At 34.5% G+C, this 19,932-nt stretch overlaps 1 protein-coding gene and 2 pseudogenes across 24 annotated transcripts in view; 1 reads left to right on the plus strand and 2 right to left on the minus strand.

The window, feature by feature from the left end:
• Window positions 1–19,932, plus strand: part of Zdhhc8 (zinc finger DHHC-type containing 8) — a 47,392-nt gene that overhangs the window by 15,163 nt on the left and 12,297 nt on the right. For 8 of the 22 annotated variants that reach the window (XM_020947936.2, XM_020947939.2, XM_086825826.1 and 5 more), the window contains exons 3-7: window positions 15,141–15,259; window positions 15,323–15,480; window positions 15,612–15,784; window positions 15,926–16,120; window positions 16,192–16,438. In XM_020947936.2, the coding sequence (XP_020803595.2) occupies window positions 15,141–15,259; window positions 15,323–15,480; window positions 15,612–15,784; window positions 15,926–16,120; window positions 16,192–16,438 (892 nt within the window). Of the gene's footprint in view, window positions 1–15,140; window positions 15,260–15,322; window positions 15,481–15,611; window positions 15,785–15,925; window positions 16,121–16,191; window positions 16,508–19,932 lie in introns of all 22 variants that reach the window. The other 14 variants (XM_020947935.2, XM_086825831.1, XM_086825824.1 and 11 more) reach the window with 3 other exon arrangements.
• Window positions 884–3,988, minus strand: LOC110180286 (putative mitochondrial import inner membrane translocase subunit Tim17 4 pseudogene; annotated as a pseudogene). The gene has a single exon (XR_015270117.1). The product of XR_015270117.1 is annotated as a putative mitochondrial import inner membrane translocase subunit Tim17 4 pseudogene (transcript).
• Window positions 6,568–7,527, minus strand: LOC110180287 (putative mitochondrial import inner membrane translocase subunit Tim17 4 pseudogene; annotated as a pseudogene). Its single transcript, XR_015270118.1, has one exon. The product of XR_015270118.1 is annotated as a putative mitochondrial import inner membrane translocase subunit Tim17 4 pseudogene (transcript).

Below are 19,932 nucleotides of genomic sequence, written 5' to 3' on the forward strand. Positions count from 1 at the left end.
AAAATGTAAGCATATAAAATTATATTTAAGAAAGTTAAGTTTTATCTATATTTCTAGAGTAATTTAATGATTTTTAAAGTAGTATAGTATACGAAATATGTGTTATTACTCACAGAAATCTGTTTAATTATATAGTTTTTTTTTTTGTAGAAAGTTTATTTAATTATTTTTCCAACAAGTTTGCAATTAAAAAGTTATAAATTAGTAAACTGCTTTGGAAATGCCTTTTAGTCCATTAGTTTGCCCAACAAAGCACCTGAAAACTATTTAATTTGTTTTAAACTCGACAAAATTTTTAACTAACCAACTGACAAATTGTTATTAAACTTTCAAAACAATGATTAGAAGGTATATAAACATTGAAATTACTGAATCACATGGTATATACATATATGTTAAATATATATTTATTTCTTGATAAATAAGATAACCGGCTGCAATACACCTGAAAATGTTTTTTTGATTGTAACAATTATCTTGAAATGAATACTAGGGGCATTGAAAAGCGTATTATCGCTGGAAGGCAAATGGTTTTCCCAGTAAAAAAGCAATTGATTCCGTTTAACGCTAATTTTGCGGGAAATAGAAACCAGCCAAGAGGGAGACAGAGAGAGAGAGAGAGGAAAAATGAGTCAAAGAAAAGTCTTGATAAATGTCCATGGTATTTAACCATCTTTGCACTTTACCCTGCTTTGGATATGGCGAAAAAACGTAAATGAAATGAGAATAATGATGTCCTTTTAAACCACTAAAACCCACTTATCAGTTGGCACTTATTATCGGGTTGATTAGTAGATTCTAAAACCCATTCCTTGAGATTAGTTTTAACCAAAAATTACTTGCAATTCCTGCAAGAAATGAAAGTATAACCATTCAGAGAAAGTGGATGCCAATTTACATGAATATAATTTGAAAAAACAAGTATTAACTTAACACGAAATACAGTTCTGAGGATGCAATATTATTAGATAATCTCGGCCAGCTTAATTAGATCAATTAAAGCTCTTGGCTCGCCAGCCTTTGCATCTCTGTATTCCCGGCATTTTTCCAATACCCGCTCGAAACCCTCCACCATTGACTCTTGACCTGGCATCACTTCCGGTTTCGGATTCGGTTTGGGTTTTGGATTTGGATTGGGATTCGGATTCTGATTCTGACTTGGAGTTATGGCCACGAAATCGATTGGCTCCCATTGGGCCCTCTGCGGCTGTGGCTGGATATCAATGGTTATGGTTGCGGTTTCACTTCCATCATCTGCATAAATGGTGGCCACCACAGCGCCAGCACCCTCAATCATGGCCAAAACGAGGCAGCCCACAAAGGCACTGTTGGCCATGGCCCGAATGCCATTGCGAGCTGATAATATGGCCCCAGTGGCAGCTCCACTGACTATCGAGTTCCAGGAATCCTCACGTTGACGGTACGTGATCATGGCACAGTCCACGGTGCTAAAGGTGGCGCCCCAAATGGCAAAGCTACCTGCCACAGCCGGTGTCCTCATCTTCACGGAGTCTATGCCACCGTAAATGCTGCGCATGAGTCCGGCCGGAGCATTCCGGAAACCCTTAAGATACTGGAAGAGTCCTCCGCCCAGGGTGCCCATCAGAAAGGCGCAGCCACAGTCCTCCACAATCCTTATGGGACACGGCTGTCGATTGTACTCCATAATTACGCTTTTATTAATTTATTGTTTCCCAATTTCAATGGTTGTGTGTAAGGGAGGGAGTGTGTTGTGGAATTTATATTCCAGTTTGTGAGTGATCTACTTTGATCAAAAGGTGTTGTATTCTGAAGGGAATATCAAGGATTGTGTCTGTTAGCAATTTAGTTTATGTAAAATATTCTCATACATATGTTTTCCATGAACCGCACTGTACTGATAGGGCTATTGATGAATCCTTTGTGCAGGTGTCAATGTGTCAAGTGAATTAATTGACGGTCGAAATCGCTTTTGCGGTTAGTTCTCAGTTGACCTTTCCCACGATGAATGTGTGTGAGTTTTTCCCACTTTTCCCCGTTTTCCCCCATTTTGTCTGTTCCTTTTTTAGCCCCTATTTTCCACCCCTTTCCCGCGTTTGACTTTCCATCTTTCCATCAAGGTGAAAGGGAAATGGCGAGGGGACCAAGTTCCATAAACTTGTCGCATTTCGCCTGAATGTGACATCTCTCCTTCTTGGTGGAAACATAGGAATTCAATTTCCTGCCAGTGTATCATCAAACCACCTCCCTCTCCCCCTCTGCTCGCTTTTCCGGAAATGCTCTTGAAAAAGGGCTGCACGCTAAAGTTGTTGGCATTTTTGGTCCTAACACAGAGCAGCGGGGGAGGAAGGCGGTCACCCACAGAGTTTCCTTCACCTTGACAACGCCACATTGATGCAAAGTCGCAAAGAATGCTGCCCCTTGGTGGCAGGAAGGTGACATTAGTGCAGCAGTAAATAAAATATTTCAACTTGGCTGGAACTTTAATTGAAATTGATGCAAGAATGGATCGATTTAAAGGAATAAATCGGAGAAAGGATATAGATTATAATGTAATTGAGGCTAAGAAAACCAACCTATACAGGTATATTTCTGTTAAGAGATAACCTTCAATTTCGATTATTTATTATTGCAATATATTTACCCATTATATTAGCCATAAATTACAGGTATCGTGCGATTGGGATTCATGAAATAGATTGGAAAATCGATCCTTCTCGCTGAAATTATATTTCAATCAATGCAAAGCTCTGTTCATTTGTTTTCCTTGGCAATTTGTTTCAATTTGATGGCGCCAAACCCTAATTGAAGTCAACCACATCCTGCGAGTGGGATTGAAAGGAAGTGTGGTTGGGTGGCTTTAGGCTTCAGTGACTTAAGTCTATATATATGAGTGTGAGTGTGTTTATTGTCCTTGTTGCGGTCCTGTCTGTCGCTAATTTGATTTGCTAGTTTGCCCTAGATCCGCAGTTTCTTAGTTTCCGATTTCCCACCCACTGAGTCACCAAGTCTCCTCCTTTTTCTGAAATTGGAATGAATTATTTGTCACAAGAAAGCGGCGCTCAAATCCTTGAGGCACACAGAGCCTGTCGCCCTCCTTATTATTATTTATTTTGTATTTTTGCCATTTCTGGGCCAACTCTTTCTCTCTTTTTTTCCTTGGTGTGCCGCCCACTTTCCGCCTGACTTTGCATAAATGTAAAGCGATTTCCCTCCCAGGACTCGGCAAACATTTTTGCTAAATTGAAAAGTAAAGCAAACACAAGTACATATATTATATAGTATATACATATATATATATGGATTATGTTCCCGCACACCTGACTTGCAATCGAGCTTTAGTCTCAGTCCAGAGATTAGAGATCTCCCGATGCCCCCAGACGGTGACCCCATTTTTAGTACACAACACATTCCCTGATTTCTAATTTCAATTTATATTTCACATATGAGAAACCCCATTAGTATTACTATATGTTTATATAGATAATCCATCTATTAATATAATTAAATCTTTAATTTAAATATGGCAAACACGTTGCAGCTTTAGTTTTGGTGTCGTTTGTGAAGGTGACTCTTCAATTTGATATTCGATGCGAGTCATTAAGATTCAGATTCCTGCACATTTGCTATATATCCAATGTCCGATCATTAGCATTGACCAATTGTTATTATTAATTCGTGTGTTTGTTGATCAATGCAATCCAAGTTGTGTTTAGATATGTCTGGCAATGAAACTGCTGGTGGCTCCACAGCTGTAATTAAATATTCCATTTGTTTCTTTGTTTAATTTAAAGTTGTAAACGTCTGACAAAAGAACGACGATACACCTGCAAATATTATTCATAACAATTATCTTGAAATGAATAGGCGCCAAAAAGATATCAGCTGGCAATGAAAAACGTGTTATCGCCGGTCGATTTCCCAGTAAAAGAGCAAATTGATTCGTTTATCGCTAATTTTGCGGAAAATAGAAATCAAGCAAGAGAGAAAGAGACAGACTTTGAACGATAGAAAAGAGACACAAATAAAAAAACCCAACCCTGATAAAAGCCCATGCCATTTAACCTTTACCCTGCCTCGGATGTGGCAAAAAAAAAAACGAAAATTAAATAACGAACCATGGCACCTCATAATGATGCCTCTGTCACTTGGCCAGCAATCACCCCTTTTAACCCACTAACGCCCGCTTATCGGTTGGCACCTATTATCGGGTCGCTTGCGAGAGCCTTTTGGAGGCCAACTACACCGGAGTTCAAAATAATAGCTTCAAACTTAATAAAAAATTTTTTTAACAAAAATCACATTAATCACGTTAAATTTATTTTGGGGTAAATAAATTTAACGTGATTAATGTGATTTGTTTAAATGTATTATATTTCATTATTATTAAATTGGAAAAAGAGCCAGTTTATCCCAGATTTATTGACCTAACTTATTTTCATGTTCTATATTTGTGTTTAAATTCTGTCTTAAGTAATCGTTTATTTTCTTTATTTCATTGTTCACAATTTTTCTACCTTGGAGAATTGCTAAATGATCAAAATGCTTCTTCAAGCATCTGATATAATAATAATAAATAAGTTGAAATGCCTTTTTTATTTTGATTAAATTAGAGCATGAGCAATTAAGCTGGTATTCGTAGTTTTTAGGGTTAATATATGATGTAACATATTTAATTTATTGAATACCTTTTTGTATTTCATGTGCATACAATTATTTATTAAGATTATGATTACTTACTGAAGAATTTTCTTATAATTGGTTGTGCATAAGGTAACAACCTTTCACAATCTCTAAATAATTAAGAAGAATATACTATGATATAAAATATAAGTCTATGTTATAATATAAAACAATAATAAATAATATAACATAATATAATATTATCTAAAATAATATAACATAATAAAATAAAATATAACATAATATAACATAATAATTTAACATTGTAACACAATATAACACAATTTAACATAATATAATATAATATTTATCCCAGAGAAAGGGGACATTTTCCAAGTTGTAAATAATCTAAACAAGCAGTTCTATTATTTTGCTCCCGAGTGTTGATGAGACAGGCACATGTGTACTAAAAAAAAAAAGAAGCTAAAGAGGAAGGAAAAGAGCCCCCATAGATAAGTCAGAGGCAAAGTCGAGGCGACGAGGCTGCCCATGGTCGAGGCACATATTTTCTACATTTCGAATTTCTTTCCTTTTTTCCCCCACTTATTTATTTTATTTATTTTTTTTGCTGTTATTTTTTAGCTGGGTCTTTCTTGTACTCCACTCTGTTGATGACTAATGCTGTCTCCCCTACCCCCCAGATCTCGCCACTATTATTCTATTTCTCTCTTTGCTTTTGTGCTTTTTTGCGATAGTAGGATATTTTTATACCCTGTATATGTGTGTGTGCGTTTTGCAGTGGTGTATGTTTGTTTGTGTGAGAGGCAGAGAGAGAGAGAGAGGGGGCGACATGACGACAACGACGATTCTCTCGCTTTTCGTCATCGTCGCCAAAAAAAAAAGGAAAAAAAAAAAACAAACACTAATCTACAAAAACTAAGGAACAGATATGAGGGTGCATTTATGGATAACTTTTTTTTTGGGTGAAAAATTACACCTACAAATTAAATTAAGTTAAAAGTTAAACAAATGTTATTAAATAAAACGAGAAAGGAAACTAACTAAGGAAAAATAAAGTTTACATACCCTTAAAGTTTGCAATTGAATTATTGGATCAAATCGGATTTCTCTCACAACTAAGCTAAAAATATTCTCATTTTTTTAATCGATATTTATCGATATTTTTAAAGGCCAATTTGTTCGATAAATCAAAGCTTAAAAAGTCATAACTGAGCCAAGCATTCATTTAAATTTTGAAAGCTTTTCTATGCCAGTTTTTATTAGGTTAATAGAACTTCATAATACATTTGCATTTTTTTTTTGACCATTTTAAAAATTTTAGCCGTTTTAAAAATAAACAAAATTGGTATTTTTTGTATTTGTATTGGTATTTAGTATTTTTGGTATTGGTATTGTAATTTAGTATTTTTGGTATTGGTATTGTAATTTAGTATTTTTGGTATTGGTATTTAGTATTTTAAAAACTTATTAATGAGGCCATAATGACTTTAATTTTAATTCGGAAAGCTGTCTCATGTTAGTTATTCTACGGTTAATAATGTATTTTCAATTTAAAACATAAAAAAAAAATTAAAATTTTTATATTCTTGGAAATTTTATTATTTTTTTTTTTTATTCGAATGTTTATACATTTTTTTTTCTATCTTTTGGAAAGAAAGATTCTCCTCGGTTGATACTAAACAATAATATATGTGTTCTATAGGGTCGAAAATGAATCCTTCACTCAGTTGCAAGCTTCTTACTGAAATTATAATACGCTGTAAAGGTATAAATATAACATCAAGATCCCTAAGGACATATGATGTTACAACTTCTTATAGTATCAATCTACAATACAATATCATTTAGATCCCTGAGGATATATGATGTTACAACTTCGTATACTAACTTCGTATACAAAACAATATCATTGAGATCCCTAAGGATATTTGCAGTTACAACTTCTTAGTTATAGTATACAGTACAATATCATTGGTGTTTATTCGACAGTCAAAAAGTATAGATTTCTTTTAACAAAATTACTTGCTATTCGATGCATATGAAAAGACAATACGTATGAATTTGGAAAACACTCTTCTGGAAATGCAAGATGATCGATTAGATAATCTCGGCCAGTTTGATTAGATCCAGTAGTTCCCGTCGTCTCTCCCCGGCCATGGCATCTTGTTGATATTTCCGGCACTTTTCCAGCACCCGTTGAAATCCCTCCATGGTAGAGTCGTGACCTGTCAGGGAAACTGACTTTTCCGGAATCGATTTCGGATTCGAATCGATTGGCTCCCATTGGGGACGTTGCGGTTGTGTCTGGACATCGATGGTTTTGGTTGCGGTTGCCTCGCCATCGTCTGCATAAATTCGCCCCACCACCATGCCGGCCCCATCGAACAGGCTTAGAACCATAAAACCCATGAAGGCACCGTGGATCATGGCTGGAATACCCCTACGGGCTGCCATTATACCGCCGGCGGCAGCTCCACTTAATGCGGAGTTCCAGAAATCATCCCGCTTCCGGTACGAGAATATGGCACATTCGCATGCGGTAAAGGTGAGGCCCCAAATGGCAAAATTGCTGGCAATGGGCGGTGTCCCCATCTTCATCATGTATATGCCACCATAGAATCTATTCATAAAGCCGGACGGAGAGTTGCGGATACCCTTGATTAACTGGAAAAGTCCTCCGCCAATGCTGCCCATTAGGTAGGCGCAGCCACAGTCCTCCACAATCCTAATGGGACACGGTTGTCGGGTGTAGTCCATGATTGCAATATAATATCAATTTATTTCTTTCCTAATTTTGTGGTTTATTAATTCCTAATTTTTTGGGTGAGGGTTTAGAGTGTGTTTTTGGAATTTATAGTGTTCCGTTTGTGTGAGTTACTTGTGGCTTAATTTGGCTTGTGACACTAGTGTCGGTGGTAACTTTATTAAATGTTGATAATCAATGGGAATATATAAATGGGGAAAGACTGTAAAATGACTTTTTGAACCATAAAACTAATTGTTAAGTTCTATAAAATAGTTAGAATTCATTATAACGGAAATTAAATGGGTTCATTAGCATAATATTTGTTTCGGATTTATTATTATTATGTTTATATAAATTTTATTAAATTATAGATATGGAATTAATTTTAAAAAGTAAATATAAATAGGTAGAGTCTATAAAATGATTTTCTGAACCATAAAACTAAATGTGAATTGGTTAAATTCTATGAAATAATTAAAATTGAATAATAGATATGGAATTTATTTTCAAAAGTTATAATTGATTAAACCTAATCTAAATAGGGGAAGTCAATAAAATTTTTAAGATTTTCTTAACCATAAAACTAATTGTGAATAGGTTAAATTCTATAAAATAGTTCAAAATTCATCATAAATCAACAATAAATAAATAAATGAGTTAATTAGCAAAATGTTTGTCAGCAATTTATTATTATTATGTTTATTTATATATTTATCATTTATATACTTTATTAAATTATAGGGAACTTATTTTAAAAAGTTATAATTATTGAAACCTAAAACTTGTAGCACAGTGTCAGTCCGAAATCGGTTTTGCTTTTTTATTCTAGCTTGACGCATAAAAAGCACTGCCATTTTACTGAGTTTTTTAATTAATGCAGCTGCCATCAAATGCGAAATTGTCTTCGCTTTTTCCGCTTTTAATTTTTTGTTAACCACATAACCCCGCCTCTCCTCGTCCCCGTACCCTCGCCCCGTTTTGGCCATAAAAATAAAGTTAACTGAGCGCGGTAATGTGCGTTACATTATGACTGTTGTACAGCTCAGCAAATATTTATATTACGAGTCTCAGTGATAATTAACACTTCATTTCAGAAAATATTATATATATATATATGTATATAGTATTATATTATTTTATTACTTTATTATATTATATATTATATAATATATATGTATATAATATTTGATTATATTTTATATTAACGGGTTTAAAGATTTTAGTGACTTTTTTTTACTTTGAAGATTAGATGTACATAGGAATACATATATAGTAAAAACCTTATATCATTGTGATTTTAATGTACTTTATTAGTTTCCAATACAGTTATCAGCATCAACAGCCAAGTCAATTTAAACATCTTTTAGTTTTACTTCAACTTTCCGAATTAAGGTTTCTTTCTCTTCTTTATTTCTCTCTCTCATGAAACGCACTGTACTGATTGGTTACTGTATCTCTGTGCAGGTGTCAATGTGTCAAGTCAATTAATTGACGATCGAAATCGCTTTTGCGGTTAGTTCTCAGTTGACCTTTCCCACGGTGAATGTGTGTGAGTTTTCCCACTTTCCCCCTTTTTCCCCCATTTCCCCCCTTTTTCTGTTGCTTTTTTTTAGCCCCTATGTGCCACCCCTTTCCCGCGTTTGACTTTCCATCTTTCCATCAAGGTGAAAGGGAAATGGCGAGGGGACCAAGTTCCATAAACTTGTCGCATTTCGCCTGAATGTGACATCTCTCCTTCTTGGTGGAAACATAGGAATTCAATTTCCTGCCAGTGTATAATCAAACCACCTCCCTCTCCCCCTCTGCTCGCTTTTCCGGAAATGCTCTTGAAAAAGGGCTGCACGCTAAAGTTGTTGGCATTTTTGGTCCTAACACAGAGCAGCGGGGGGAGGAAGGCGGTCACCCACAGAGTTTCCTTCACCTTGACAACGCCACATTGATGCAAAGTCGCAAAGAATGCTGCCCCTTGGTGGCAGGAAGGTGACATTAGTGCAGCAGTAAATAAAATATTTCAACTTGGCTGGAACTTTAATTGAAATTGATGCAAGAATGGATCGATTTAAAGGAATAAATCGGAGAAAGGATATAGCTTATATCTATATGTAATTGCGGCTAAGAAAACCAACCTATACAGGTATATTTTTGTTAAGAGATAAACTTCAATTTCGATTATTTATTATTGCAATATATTTACCCATTATATTAGCCATAAATTACAGGTATCGTGCGATTGGGATTCATGAAATAGATTGGAAAATCGATCCTTCTCGCTGAAATTATATTTCAATCAATGCAAAGCTCAGTTCATTTGTTTTCCTTGGCAATTTGTTTCAATTTGATGGCGCCAAACCCTAATTGAAGTCAACCACATCCTGCGAGTGGGATTGAAAGGAAGTGTGGTTGGGTGGCTTTAGGCTTCAGTGACTTAAGTCTATATATATGAGTGCGAGTGTGTTTATTGTCCTTGTTGCGGTCCTGTCTGTCGCTAATTTGATTTGCTAGTTTGCCCTAGATCCGCAGTTTCTTAGTTTCCGATTTCCCACCCACTGAGTCACCAAGTCTCTTTCTTTTTCTGAAATTGGAATGAATTATTTGTCACAAGAAAGCGGCGCTCAAATCCTTGAGGCACACAGGGCCTGTCGTCCTCCTTATTATTATTTATTTTGTATTTTTGCCATTTCTGGGCCAACTCTTTCTCTCTTTTCTTCCTTGGTGTGCCGCCCACTTTCCGCCTGACTTTGCATAAATGTAAAGCGATTTCCCTCCCAGGACTCTGCAAACATTTTTGCCAAATTGAAAAGTAAAGCAAACACAAGTACATATATTATATATTATATATATATATATGGATTATGTTCCCGCACACCTGACTTGCAATCGAGCTTTAGTCTCAGTCCAGAGATTAGAGATCTCCCGGTGCCCCCAAACGGTGACCCCATTTTTAGTACACAACACATTCCCTGATTTCTGATTTCAATTTATATTTCACATATGAGAAACCCCATTAGTATTACTATATGTTTATATATATAATCCATCTATTAATATAATTAAATCTTTAATTTAAATATGGCAAACACGTTGCAGCTTTAGTTTTGGTGTCGTTTGTGGAGGTGACTCTTCAATTTGATATTCGATGCGAGTCGATAAGATTCCGATTCCTGCACATTTGCTATATATCCAATGTCCGATCATTAGCATTGACCAATTGTTATTATTAATTCGTGTGTTTGTTGTTCAATGCAATCCAAGTTGTGTTTAGATATGTCTGGCAATTTGCTTCTTTTGTTTAATTAAAAGTAAAGTAAACGTCTGGGCAATATGAGATGCAAGATGCGAGCTCTATGAGATTCTAGTTGAAATCATCCGATAGCCTGTATTAAGTTCTAGTTACTTTAGCACAAACTGTATATATATATTTATTTATCTATCTCTTGGATAATGAATCTAACCGAGTCTGGGGAGTTGGGTGTGAGGTTGAAATTCGAGAAACTGCATTAAGCGAGCGCAGCGTTTAATTAAGTGTGGCTTGGGCAGTTCATAATAAACGTCAGTTTAATTAATTACTCCGACCGCCGGGGCGCAGCTCGCGTTTAGATTCTTGAGGTTTTTCCACAGCTTTTCCCCTCTGTACTCTGTGCTCCCTATTCTCGGTTCTGCTTTTGTCTCGAAGCGATTAACATAAATCCCCGGCACGTGCTGAGAGTCGTTTCATTTGAGTTGTATTTGCATTCGGAAAATTCTATGCAAATGCCGATGGGAGATAGCACAGACTACGACCATATAGATATAGAATTTTATTTTGTTGCGGAAAAAATGCGATAAGAAGAAAGCTGCAAAGTATAATATATATCAAAACCCATAGAGAAAATCCTACATTCGGATATTCTGTTGCAGATAAAGATAGGGATACGTATAGGGGCAGAGATACATAGATACATTTACGGCCAGTGGAGGTGTGAACATTTGTGTGTGCTATCGCCTTGAGCGAGAATTGGAAATCTGTGCTGCTGCTTTTCCGCTCCTCTGCCACTCGGAAAAGCTTCGGCTGCAGGCAATTGTCCAGAGACCGGGAGTGAGAAAGTAACAGGCAGCTTAAATAAATAAATGGAGAATACAATACAGCAAAAAATATATATATGGAAGGGGGAAAAAACTGACAGTCAGAGGTCATTCTGCCAATTAAAATGCTATGAAGAACTGGATAGAATTTTAATTTGTGGCACTACAGTGCGAATGAGGAACTTCCTTGGACTTGGAATCACTGTAGACGACTGTCAGCATAGTGACGATGTGCACCTACAGTGTGCGCTAGGCATCTTACTATTTAAACACTAAATCAAAATTAGTTTAAACATGAATGTAGGTGAAAGTACAAAAGAGAAAATGTTTTTAAAATTGTAACTGTTATAGGTACTATTGAAAAAATATTCATTTTTGTAATTAAAAATCTTTATTAAAATAGCGAAACTAATTCGAAACTAATTAATGGGAAATTTTAAATTTTGTCACAAGGCTTTGTATTAGAAATTTGTTCTTTTTTAGGTTTTGTTGTATTCGAATTAAGTTTAGGGTTTCTTGCTTAATTAATTTATAAGAAGAAGTATAAGAAGTTTTCATCGTCTTTTTTATCTAAATTTTTTTAAGATATGTTTTTGGTTGAATATAAATGTGGTTGTGGTTGGTTTGCTTAGTAACAAGTTAAATATGTTTTTTAAATTAAATACAAAGGTTTTTATTAAATATAAGATTATAAATATGTTTTTTTTTTTCCATTAAATGTAAAGTATTTTATTAAATAACAGATTTTAAATATGTATTTTCCATTAAATGTAAAGTATTTTATTAAATTTTAGAATTTTTATTGTTTATATAATCCTTATTTGTGGTTAATAAATTTACCCTTTATTCCTTACAAAATTTGGTATAGAAAGTTTTTATCGTCACTTTTATCTTACTTCTTTAAGAGGTATTTTTGGTTGAATAAAACTGAGTTTTGGTTTGCTTAGTAACTAGCTAAATATGTATTTTCCATTAATATTATAAAGTATTTTATTAAATATTAGATTTAAAATATGCTCTTTCCATTAAATATAAAGTATTTTATTAAATATTATATTTTTATTGTTCATTAAACCTTTATTTTGGTCAAATAAATTTTTGGTAAATAAAGTTGCAATCGTCACTTTAATTTTATCTCATTAAGAGAAGTTTTTGTCTTATACGAAAAAAGATTTTGGATTTTCTTGCTATGTAGAAGTATGAATATGTTTTAAGTGTATTTGTTTATATTTTTAATTACATCATACAAATATTATATCTTTTTAAAAGTTGTAGATGCAATTTTTCATCCTTTATTTAACTTACTTCAGACAATATTTTGTTTGATTTGACCAGAGTTTGTGTTTTCTTACTATATAGAGTTTTTATTTATTTTTATAAGCGTTAAGTACCAGTATATATTTACCAAAATACAAACATTATCCATTTATTCTGGAAAGTAGAACAAACCACAAGAAAAAAAGTTGCCTTGTGACCACTGTACCAATGATTGGCAATGGAAAGATGTTTTTCCTTTGTTGAAAAAGAAAACGACGTGCAGATTGATGATGAGCTTGAAAATGAGGAAGATGATGATGATGATTCTGATGATGATGATGATTCTGATGATGATGATGATGATGATGGCTGCATTAAGGATGAGTTTATCCATTAGAATTCAACTGCGGTTTGCCCTCAAAAAGAGAGGAGGAAAGAACACCATCCGTAATGCAGTGAGAAATGCCGGAAGAAAGTAATACATTCACCTTAAGTAACCCGTAAACACACAGATGCCCGACCGTAAACCGAAACCAGGAGATAGTTCAGCACATCATTGCAATTGCATCAGGAGCTTAAAAGGGGAAGGTGGGGAGGAAAAGGAGTGGGAAATTCGAAGGGAAAACCAAAGACCAAAGACAGACGGGAAATGAAAATGGGCTAAAGGACACGTGTATATCGCTCGTTGCTCTTCATTCAGCTTCATGTTGCAACAACAGTCATGGTCTTGTTGTGGTTACCTTAACCCATGGTTGTCCTCCGTCGAATATGCATAATAAATCAGGATTGTAGAAGGGAACTCTTTTAAAAAAGAAATATCATTAAAAGTTTATATATTCTTGTACCATCTAATTCCTTAACTAGAATATATAAATATATATATCATCATGGAAGAGAAATTCCCTTGGCATAAATGTATAAATATTGAATATCTTAAATACCAAGGTTACTTATTAAATTAAATATTCTAGATTGTGTTTTTGAAAGCGGCAAGGGTTAAAGGTTCACCTTGCATTCCCTTTTGGTTTCGGTTGGTTTTGATTCCAATGCGGGTCTGGGGTGGCCCTGGTCATAGCCACCCTATACCTATACCTATACATATATATATATATATATAGCTATGGCTATATGAACATGTAAAGGGAAGTTTACTGAAGTTCGGGGGAAGGAGGAGGGGGGAAAGGACATGGTTTTCATACCAACAAAACAGTTCCGGTTCAGCAGACTCTAAAGTGATTGCGGCGACACAACGGGCGGGCTGGGCTGGACTGACCGGCTTCTGGCCTTCTGGAATCCTTGAATCGTTGAGTCCAATGCCGCCTCCCCGCTTTGCTTAATGGTCAACAATGTGGTCGAGGGATTTTCAACCGATTTTTGGCCTACTCAGACTCGGAAACTCGAAACGAACGCCCATGAAGCACGAATGCCAATGAAATGCCACCATAGAAGGCTGATTGCAAGGACCCATCAAAATTTGTCGTCACAGTTCTTTCGGCTTGTGAAATTAATCAGGCCTCTGGCTTTGGACTTTGGAGTCGTTATTACGTATGGGTTATGTAAGGAGCTCTCATGGTCATGAGATGGGGGGAACCCCAATCCAAACCCAGTTCTCTGAACCACTTTGGCGCCAGTTGATTGTGTTGTTTTTCAATTTGACATAGTTAAACCTGTTCTAAGTAAGCTCTAATCACAGGGGAAAGCTTTTGTATTAAAGCCTTATAATTATATATTTTTAGTCATATATATATGTAGAACTTGTACGACTAAGTTAAGCTTACATTTATTATAATAAGATCATTTAAGATGAATGCATATAGATAGACAAAGTACGTTATTATATATTTACAATTTATATGTATTAAATATATATTCATATCAAAGTGGTCGTAAACTTTTAAGGGACAACATTCGGCTTATTGATAAATATTGCATTTATCGTTAAAATATCGATATTATCGATTAATTACCGAAAAATGTTTCTTAATTTCTCATATCCCTTTAATTATACTAGTCCCATATATTAAGCAGAAAATCGATTTATTGCACATGTGTTGCTACATTAAATGATCGATTTATATATTATGCTTTAAATTTTGAATACATTTTTGATATATCCATAGTTTTTGTCATTCCATAAAATAGGATCAATTTCACTTTCGTTTATCATTGTCAAAAATAAGTAGGATTTAATACATATAATATCAATATTATTGAGAAGTAAATGAAATATCAAACAGAATATCAATTTATCGTACTTATATTACTTCTTTAAAATGTCGATTTATGTATATCGATTGTAAAATATCGATACATTAGCGATATATAGACGTTTTTTGTCTCTTCTTATGGGATAATATTTTTCTTTCTTTTCTAATTGTCAAAAATAACTTCTATTAATAAATTGATTGGCATAAACTAACTAAAAATATTATATTTCTATATTTTTTTGTAGCTGCCAGTACTATGTGAAAAGCCATCCATGGGTGCTGGCCTACCAGGGCGTCATCACATTCTTCGTGCTGGCCAATTTCACGCTGGCCACCTTCATGGACCCGGGCATCATCCCCAAAGGTATGTAGCGTGCTGAGCAGGGACCAGCGCCCTCGTCACGACCTAAACTCTACTGCATTCTAGCCTCGCCCGACGAAGACTGCGAGGAGGAGCTACGCGCCCCGCTCTACAAGAATGCCGAGATCAACGGCATCACCGTCAAGATGAAGTGGTGCGTCACCTGCAAGTTCTACCGCCCGCCACGCTGCTCCCACTGTTCTGTCTGCAATCATTGCATAGAGGTGAGTCCCAATATAGCAATGTGTCTATATTTATATATTGCAAGGGAATACATAAAATAGAAGCCGTATAAAGTCTAGACTCTAGAGGATTATTTGATGTTATATTACTGAGGAAATTTGATTTCTTTCAGACCTTTGATCATCATTGTCCGTGGGTCAACAATTGCATTGGCAGGCGAAACTATAGATTCTTTTTCTTCTTCCTCGTCTCACTCTCCATACACATGTTGAGCATATTCTCACTGTGTCTGGTCTATGTGCTGAAGATAATGCCCAATATCAAGGACACGGCGCCCATTGTTGCGTATCCTTTTCACAAAACATAAAACAATACAATATCTATATATGTTATATATTATTTTATCTTCTTAGTTCTGAGAATGATCTCGAATTTTATAAAAACTACAATTACAATTTGGTTTAGCTTAACTCTATTCGTATATAGCATGATCCTAATGGGCCTGGTGACTATATTGGCCATACCCATCTTCGGTCTGACCGGCTTTCACATGGTGCTAGTGTCACGGGGTCGAACGACCAATGAACAGGTCACTGGAAAGTTCAAGGGCGGCTATAATCCGTTCTCGCGCGGTTGCTGGCACAACTGCTGCTACACACAGTTCGGACCGCAGTATCCCAGGTGAGTTTGAGTAGAACTATTCATTTAATGATGTATTTTTTGAAATTAATTGTCTATCATTCTTATTGCAGTTTGCTGAACCCGAAGAAGTACACCTCGCGGCGGTCGCAGACGCAGAGTACACCGATTAGCACGATCTGCAACGATCGGAGCAACCAGCAAACGGGCGCCGGAGCGGGCGGTAATGGTACCGCTGCCGTAACCGGCGGACAGGGCGGCGGCGGAAATGGAGCCGGCGGTGGCGGTATGCGAGGCACTGCGGTGCAATATTCGCCACGCTCCCTCTACGACGCGAGTCGCGAGAAGCGCGGAATTCAGGTAAAGACATATATGGCCGAGGGCAATGGTTATAATCAACGGTCGGGCAGCACAACGCTTTACAGTAAGGTGGGTAAACAACAAGATTTCTGCTATAAAAACAATAATAAAAAAAAAACACAAAAATCATAGAGAAAAGCGAAGCATTTGCTATGCAAAACTCAGATTCCTATTACATATATCTATGTATCCTATATCTATTTGTATCTAATATCCCCAATGGTGTGTGCGACCAGCAGGTGGCAAAAAAACAGCATTTAGACAGAGTCTAACAGACAGAGCCTCTCAACAGAAATGCAAAAGTTTTAACCAAATTAATTGAATAAAATTATTTAGAAGTTCAATTTATTAAAATGATATAGTTTAAAAGGTTAAAATATTTCAATTTTTGAAGATAATCATAATATATAATATGTTGTTGGAATATTCAATATTATAACCATATTTTGCCATATAATTAATAAACTTGCATCTATGCATTTGTAATTGTTGAAATACGCTTCAAAAAGTTGAAAACGAAAGTTTTAAATGCAAGAAAACATTGCAATAAATAATTTGGCCTTATTTTGTATGATTTAAATGTGAATTTTGTAATAATCTAACAGATAAATCTCTTATTTCTTCAGTTTCAATAAGAAACAAATTACATTTGCTATAAATTAAAAAAATTATATAAAATAGACTACAGTTTTCAACAATTTCCTCTGATCGATCAGCTGGCGCCACCTGTTGTCGTTGTCGTTGTTGATGTTTGTTGTTAGTTGTTATTACCGTTGTTGGCTTAGTTAATGTTGTAATTGTAATTTGTGTTGACTTAACTGTAATTGTAACCGTTAACAGTTGTTTTTGTTTTTGATTTTGTTTTATCTTCATTTCCCCGTTCTCGCTTTAATGTAAACAATATTTCCCCTTCTTGATTACCTATTTCATCTCTGTCCTCCTGTCGCTCTTTTTCTATATACTTTTGGTTTCATTTGTTGTTTCTCCTTTTCTCGATTTTCGTTTGCTCATTTCGTATGTTGTATGATTTATCATTTGCTGTAAATCCCATAATAGACCCTCGCCCCCACCAACTAGCCCCCGCTTAATGCTTTGACTAATTAACAACAAAGTCGATATAAATATAAAAATATATACCAAGTATATATAAATATATACATATATATGGCACATAACATACAGAGAGCAAGGAAAAAGAACCTACTTACATATGTAATATGTAAATGGAATTGGAGGGAGTGAGAAATCTCTCAAGTATCTTTGTGTTGTATGTCGATATTGCCCTTATTATTATTATTATTATTATTATTACTATTATTGTTACCCTTGTTGTTGTTGCCGTTGACGTTGTTGTGGAATAAAAGTTTTTCCGCTTTTCCCAGCTGTTCCCACACACAAACACACATCCATCCTTTATCTCTCCCTCGCTTTTCCTTTGCACTGCAAAACTTTTCTTTTTTGTTTTTGGCTACCGCGGCTTCTTTTTCCTCTCTTTTTCATCCGCTGCATTTGCTGTTTTATTATTTTCCCCGAGCTTCTACCGATTTCCCACACACAGGGTGTTGGAAAAGTTAGTTAACTAGTTAGTTAGTTAGTTAGTGAGTGCCACGCCCATTTAAATGAAGGACAAGTAAGCCAAATGATGCGCAGCCACAATCACATTTAGTGTAAGTAAAGCTCACTCGAAAGTCCTAACCACTGTCGTCGCGTCCTTGTCTGTAAATACAGTGAAACCTTTGTGGACCATAATAGTCAGAATAGGAACAATGTATTATATGCTTATGTATATACAAAAAATAAATAAATGTTTGTGTTTTTTTTAGCTGCCAACATATTTTTTTTACCTTAACCACAAGTATTTTTGTACAAATTACTTTAACAGAAAAGACTAAAGGATTTTGTTGATATTTAATTTGAAATTTGTAATCATGACAATATTTAAGAGTTAGAATTGAAATAAAGTAAATTCGGTCAGGAAATGTATATAAATTAGAGGCCTTAAAAAACGGTATTAGCTGTATTCATGTAATTGTAAATTTCTTTTGTATTTTAAAGGTTTCAGTTAAAGCTTAATAATAAATTCGATATATAACAAAACTAAACAGAATAATGATATTAACTTTATTTGATGTATTAATACTATATTAAAACAATCGAGAAAAAGAATTAAATGAAGTATGAATATAAAGGATATCTAAAACCGAAACTAAAACCGATAAAGTAAATTATAAAATATGTAAGAAAACAAAGAAATTGAACTAAGTTTTTAGAAATTTTATACAAATTAATTGAAAGAAACCAAAAATTTAGATGCAATTTACAAATCGTTCCGTAGATCTACTACTATTTCAATATATCGATATATATCTCGATAAATTTCGATATACTATTATGCGATATGTTTTTATATGTTGCTAAAGTTTTTTCAATTCCAAATTACATAAATACCGAAATTAAATATATATTTAATTATTAAATTAAAATGTAATACCTTTGCCCTACAAATCTAACAAAAACCTATTTGTGGTTGCGGATAAAATTTTATATATTTTTTCAATTTAAAAACTGAATATCTAACTTAGTTTCCCTACTTAGTTTTATTTCTGGAATTTCCGATCGCGTTAACCCTGTAAAACCCATCACTTTGCATGCAGTTTTGGTGCATTATCAGTTTGCCGACTTCTCCGCTATTATTTGCGCTAAATAAAATTGAATTAATATTTGCCATATTTTTTTTTTGCTATATTTCGTTGACTTGTTTCCTTTCAAATGCTGGGCACCCTTAACCTCTTTTCCGTTTCCGTTTCCGTTGCTGCGTACATATCGTTTGTATATGCTGCCCAGAGCTGTCGTTATATATCAGTATATATTTAAATATATATAAATATATATATATATATATATAGAAGTATATAGCATACATACTTATATCGAAAAGAATTGGTCGCATCTCCACAAGAGCAAAAAAAAAAAACAAAAAACAAAAAAATGATAAAAGAAAACAAAAGCAAAAACTCTACACTTACTGCAAGCACCGAGAAAGGTAAAAGATATCTTTAAAATCGAAAAAAGTAAAATAAACCTTAAAAAACTACCTAAATTATTTATAATTTTATGGTTCCTTTATTGACTGAGATTGATTGATTGCCCTGAAGAATTGATTTCTTTTAAATTTTTGATCCCATTATGATTTACAACTCGAAAATTGTGTCTTTCCACCGATATTTATTCTCCCTTTTTTGCCCCTTTCTTGTTCTATCTTTCTGTCACTTTTAACTAATTCGAATGATTACAAATTAATGGAAATTATTTAATTAGCACTTTTTTTTTGGCAAGAATAATAATATATATTTTTATACAATTTCTAAGGTTGCCACACATATTAAGTTAATTCTTTTGAAACTTTCAAGAAAAGCCGTTTCCACGTCTCACATTTTTGTTATTATTTAACAAAAATTAATGTTTTGCAGTGCTTTCAGCTCCTTGTTTCCTTG

Source organism: Drosophila serrata, unplaced genomic scaffold, assembly GCF_035046125.1.
Source record: "Drosophila serrata isolate PLE 108 unplaced genomic scaffold, ASM3504612v1 contig_115, whole genome shotgun sequence".
NCBI classification, from domain to species: domain Eukaryota; kingdom Metazoa; phylum Arthropoda; class Insecta; order Diptera; family Drosophilidae; genus Drosophila; species Drosophila serrata.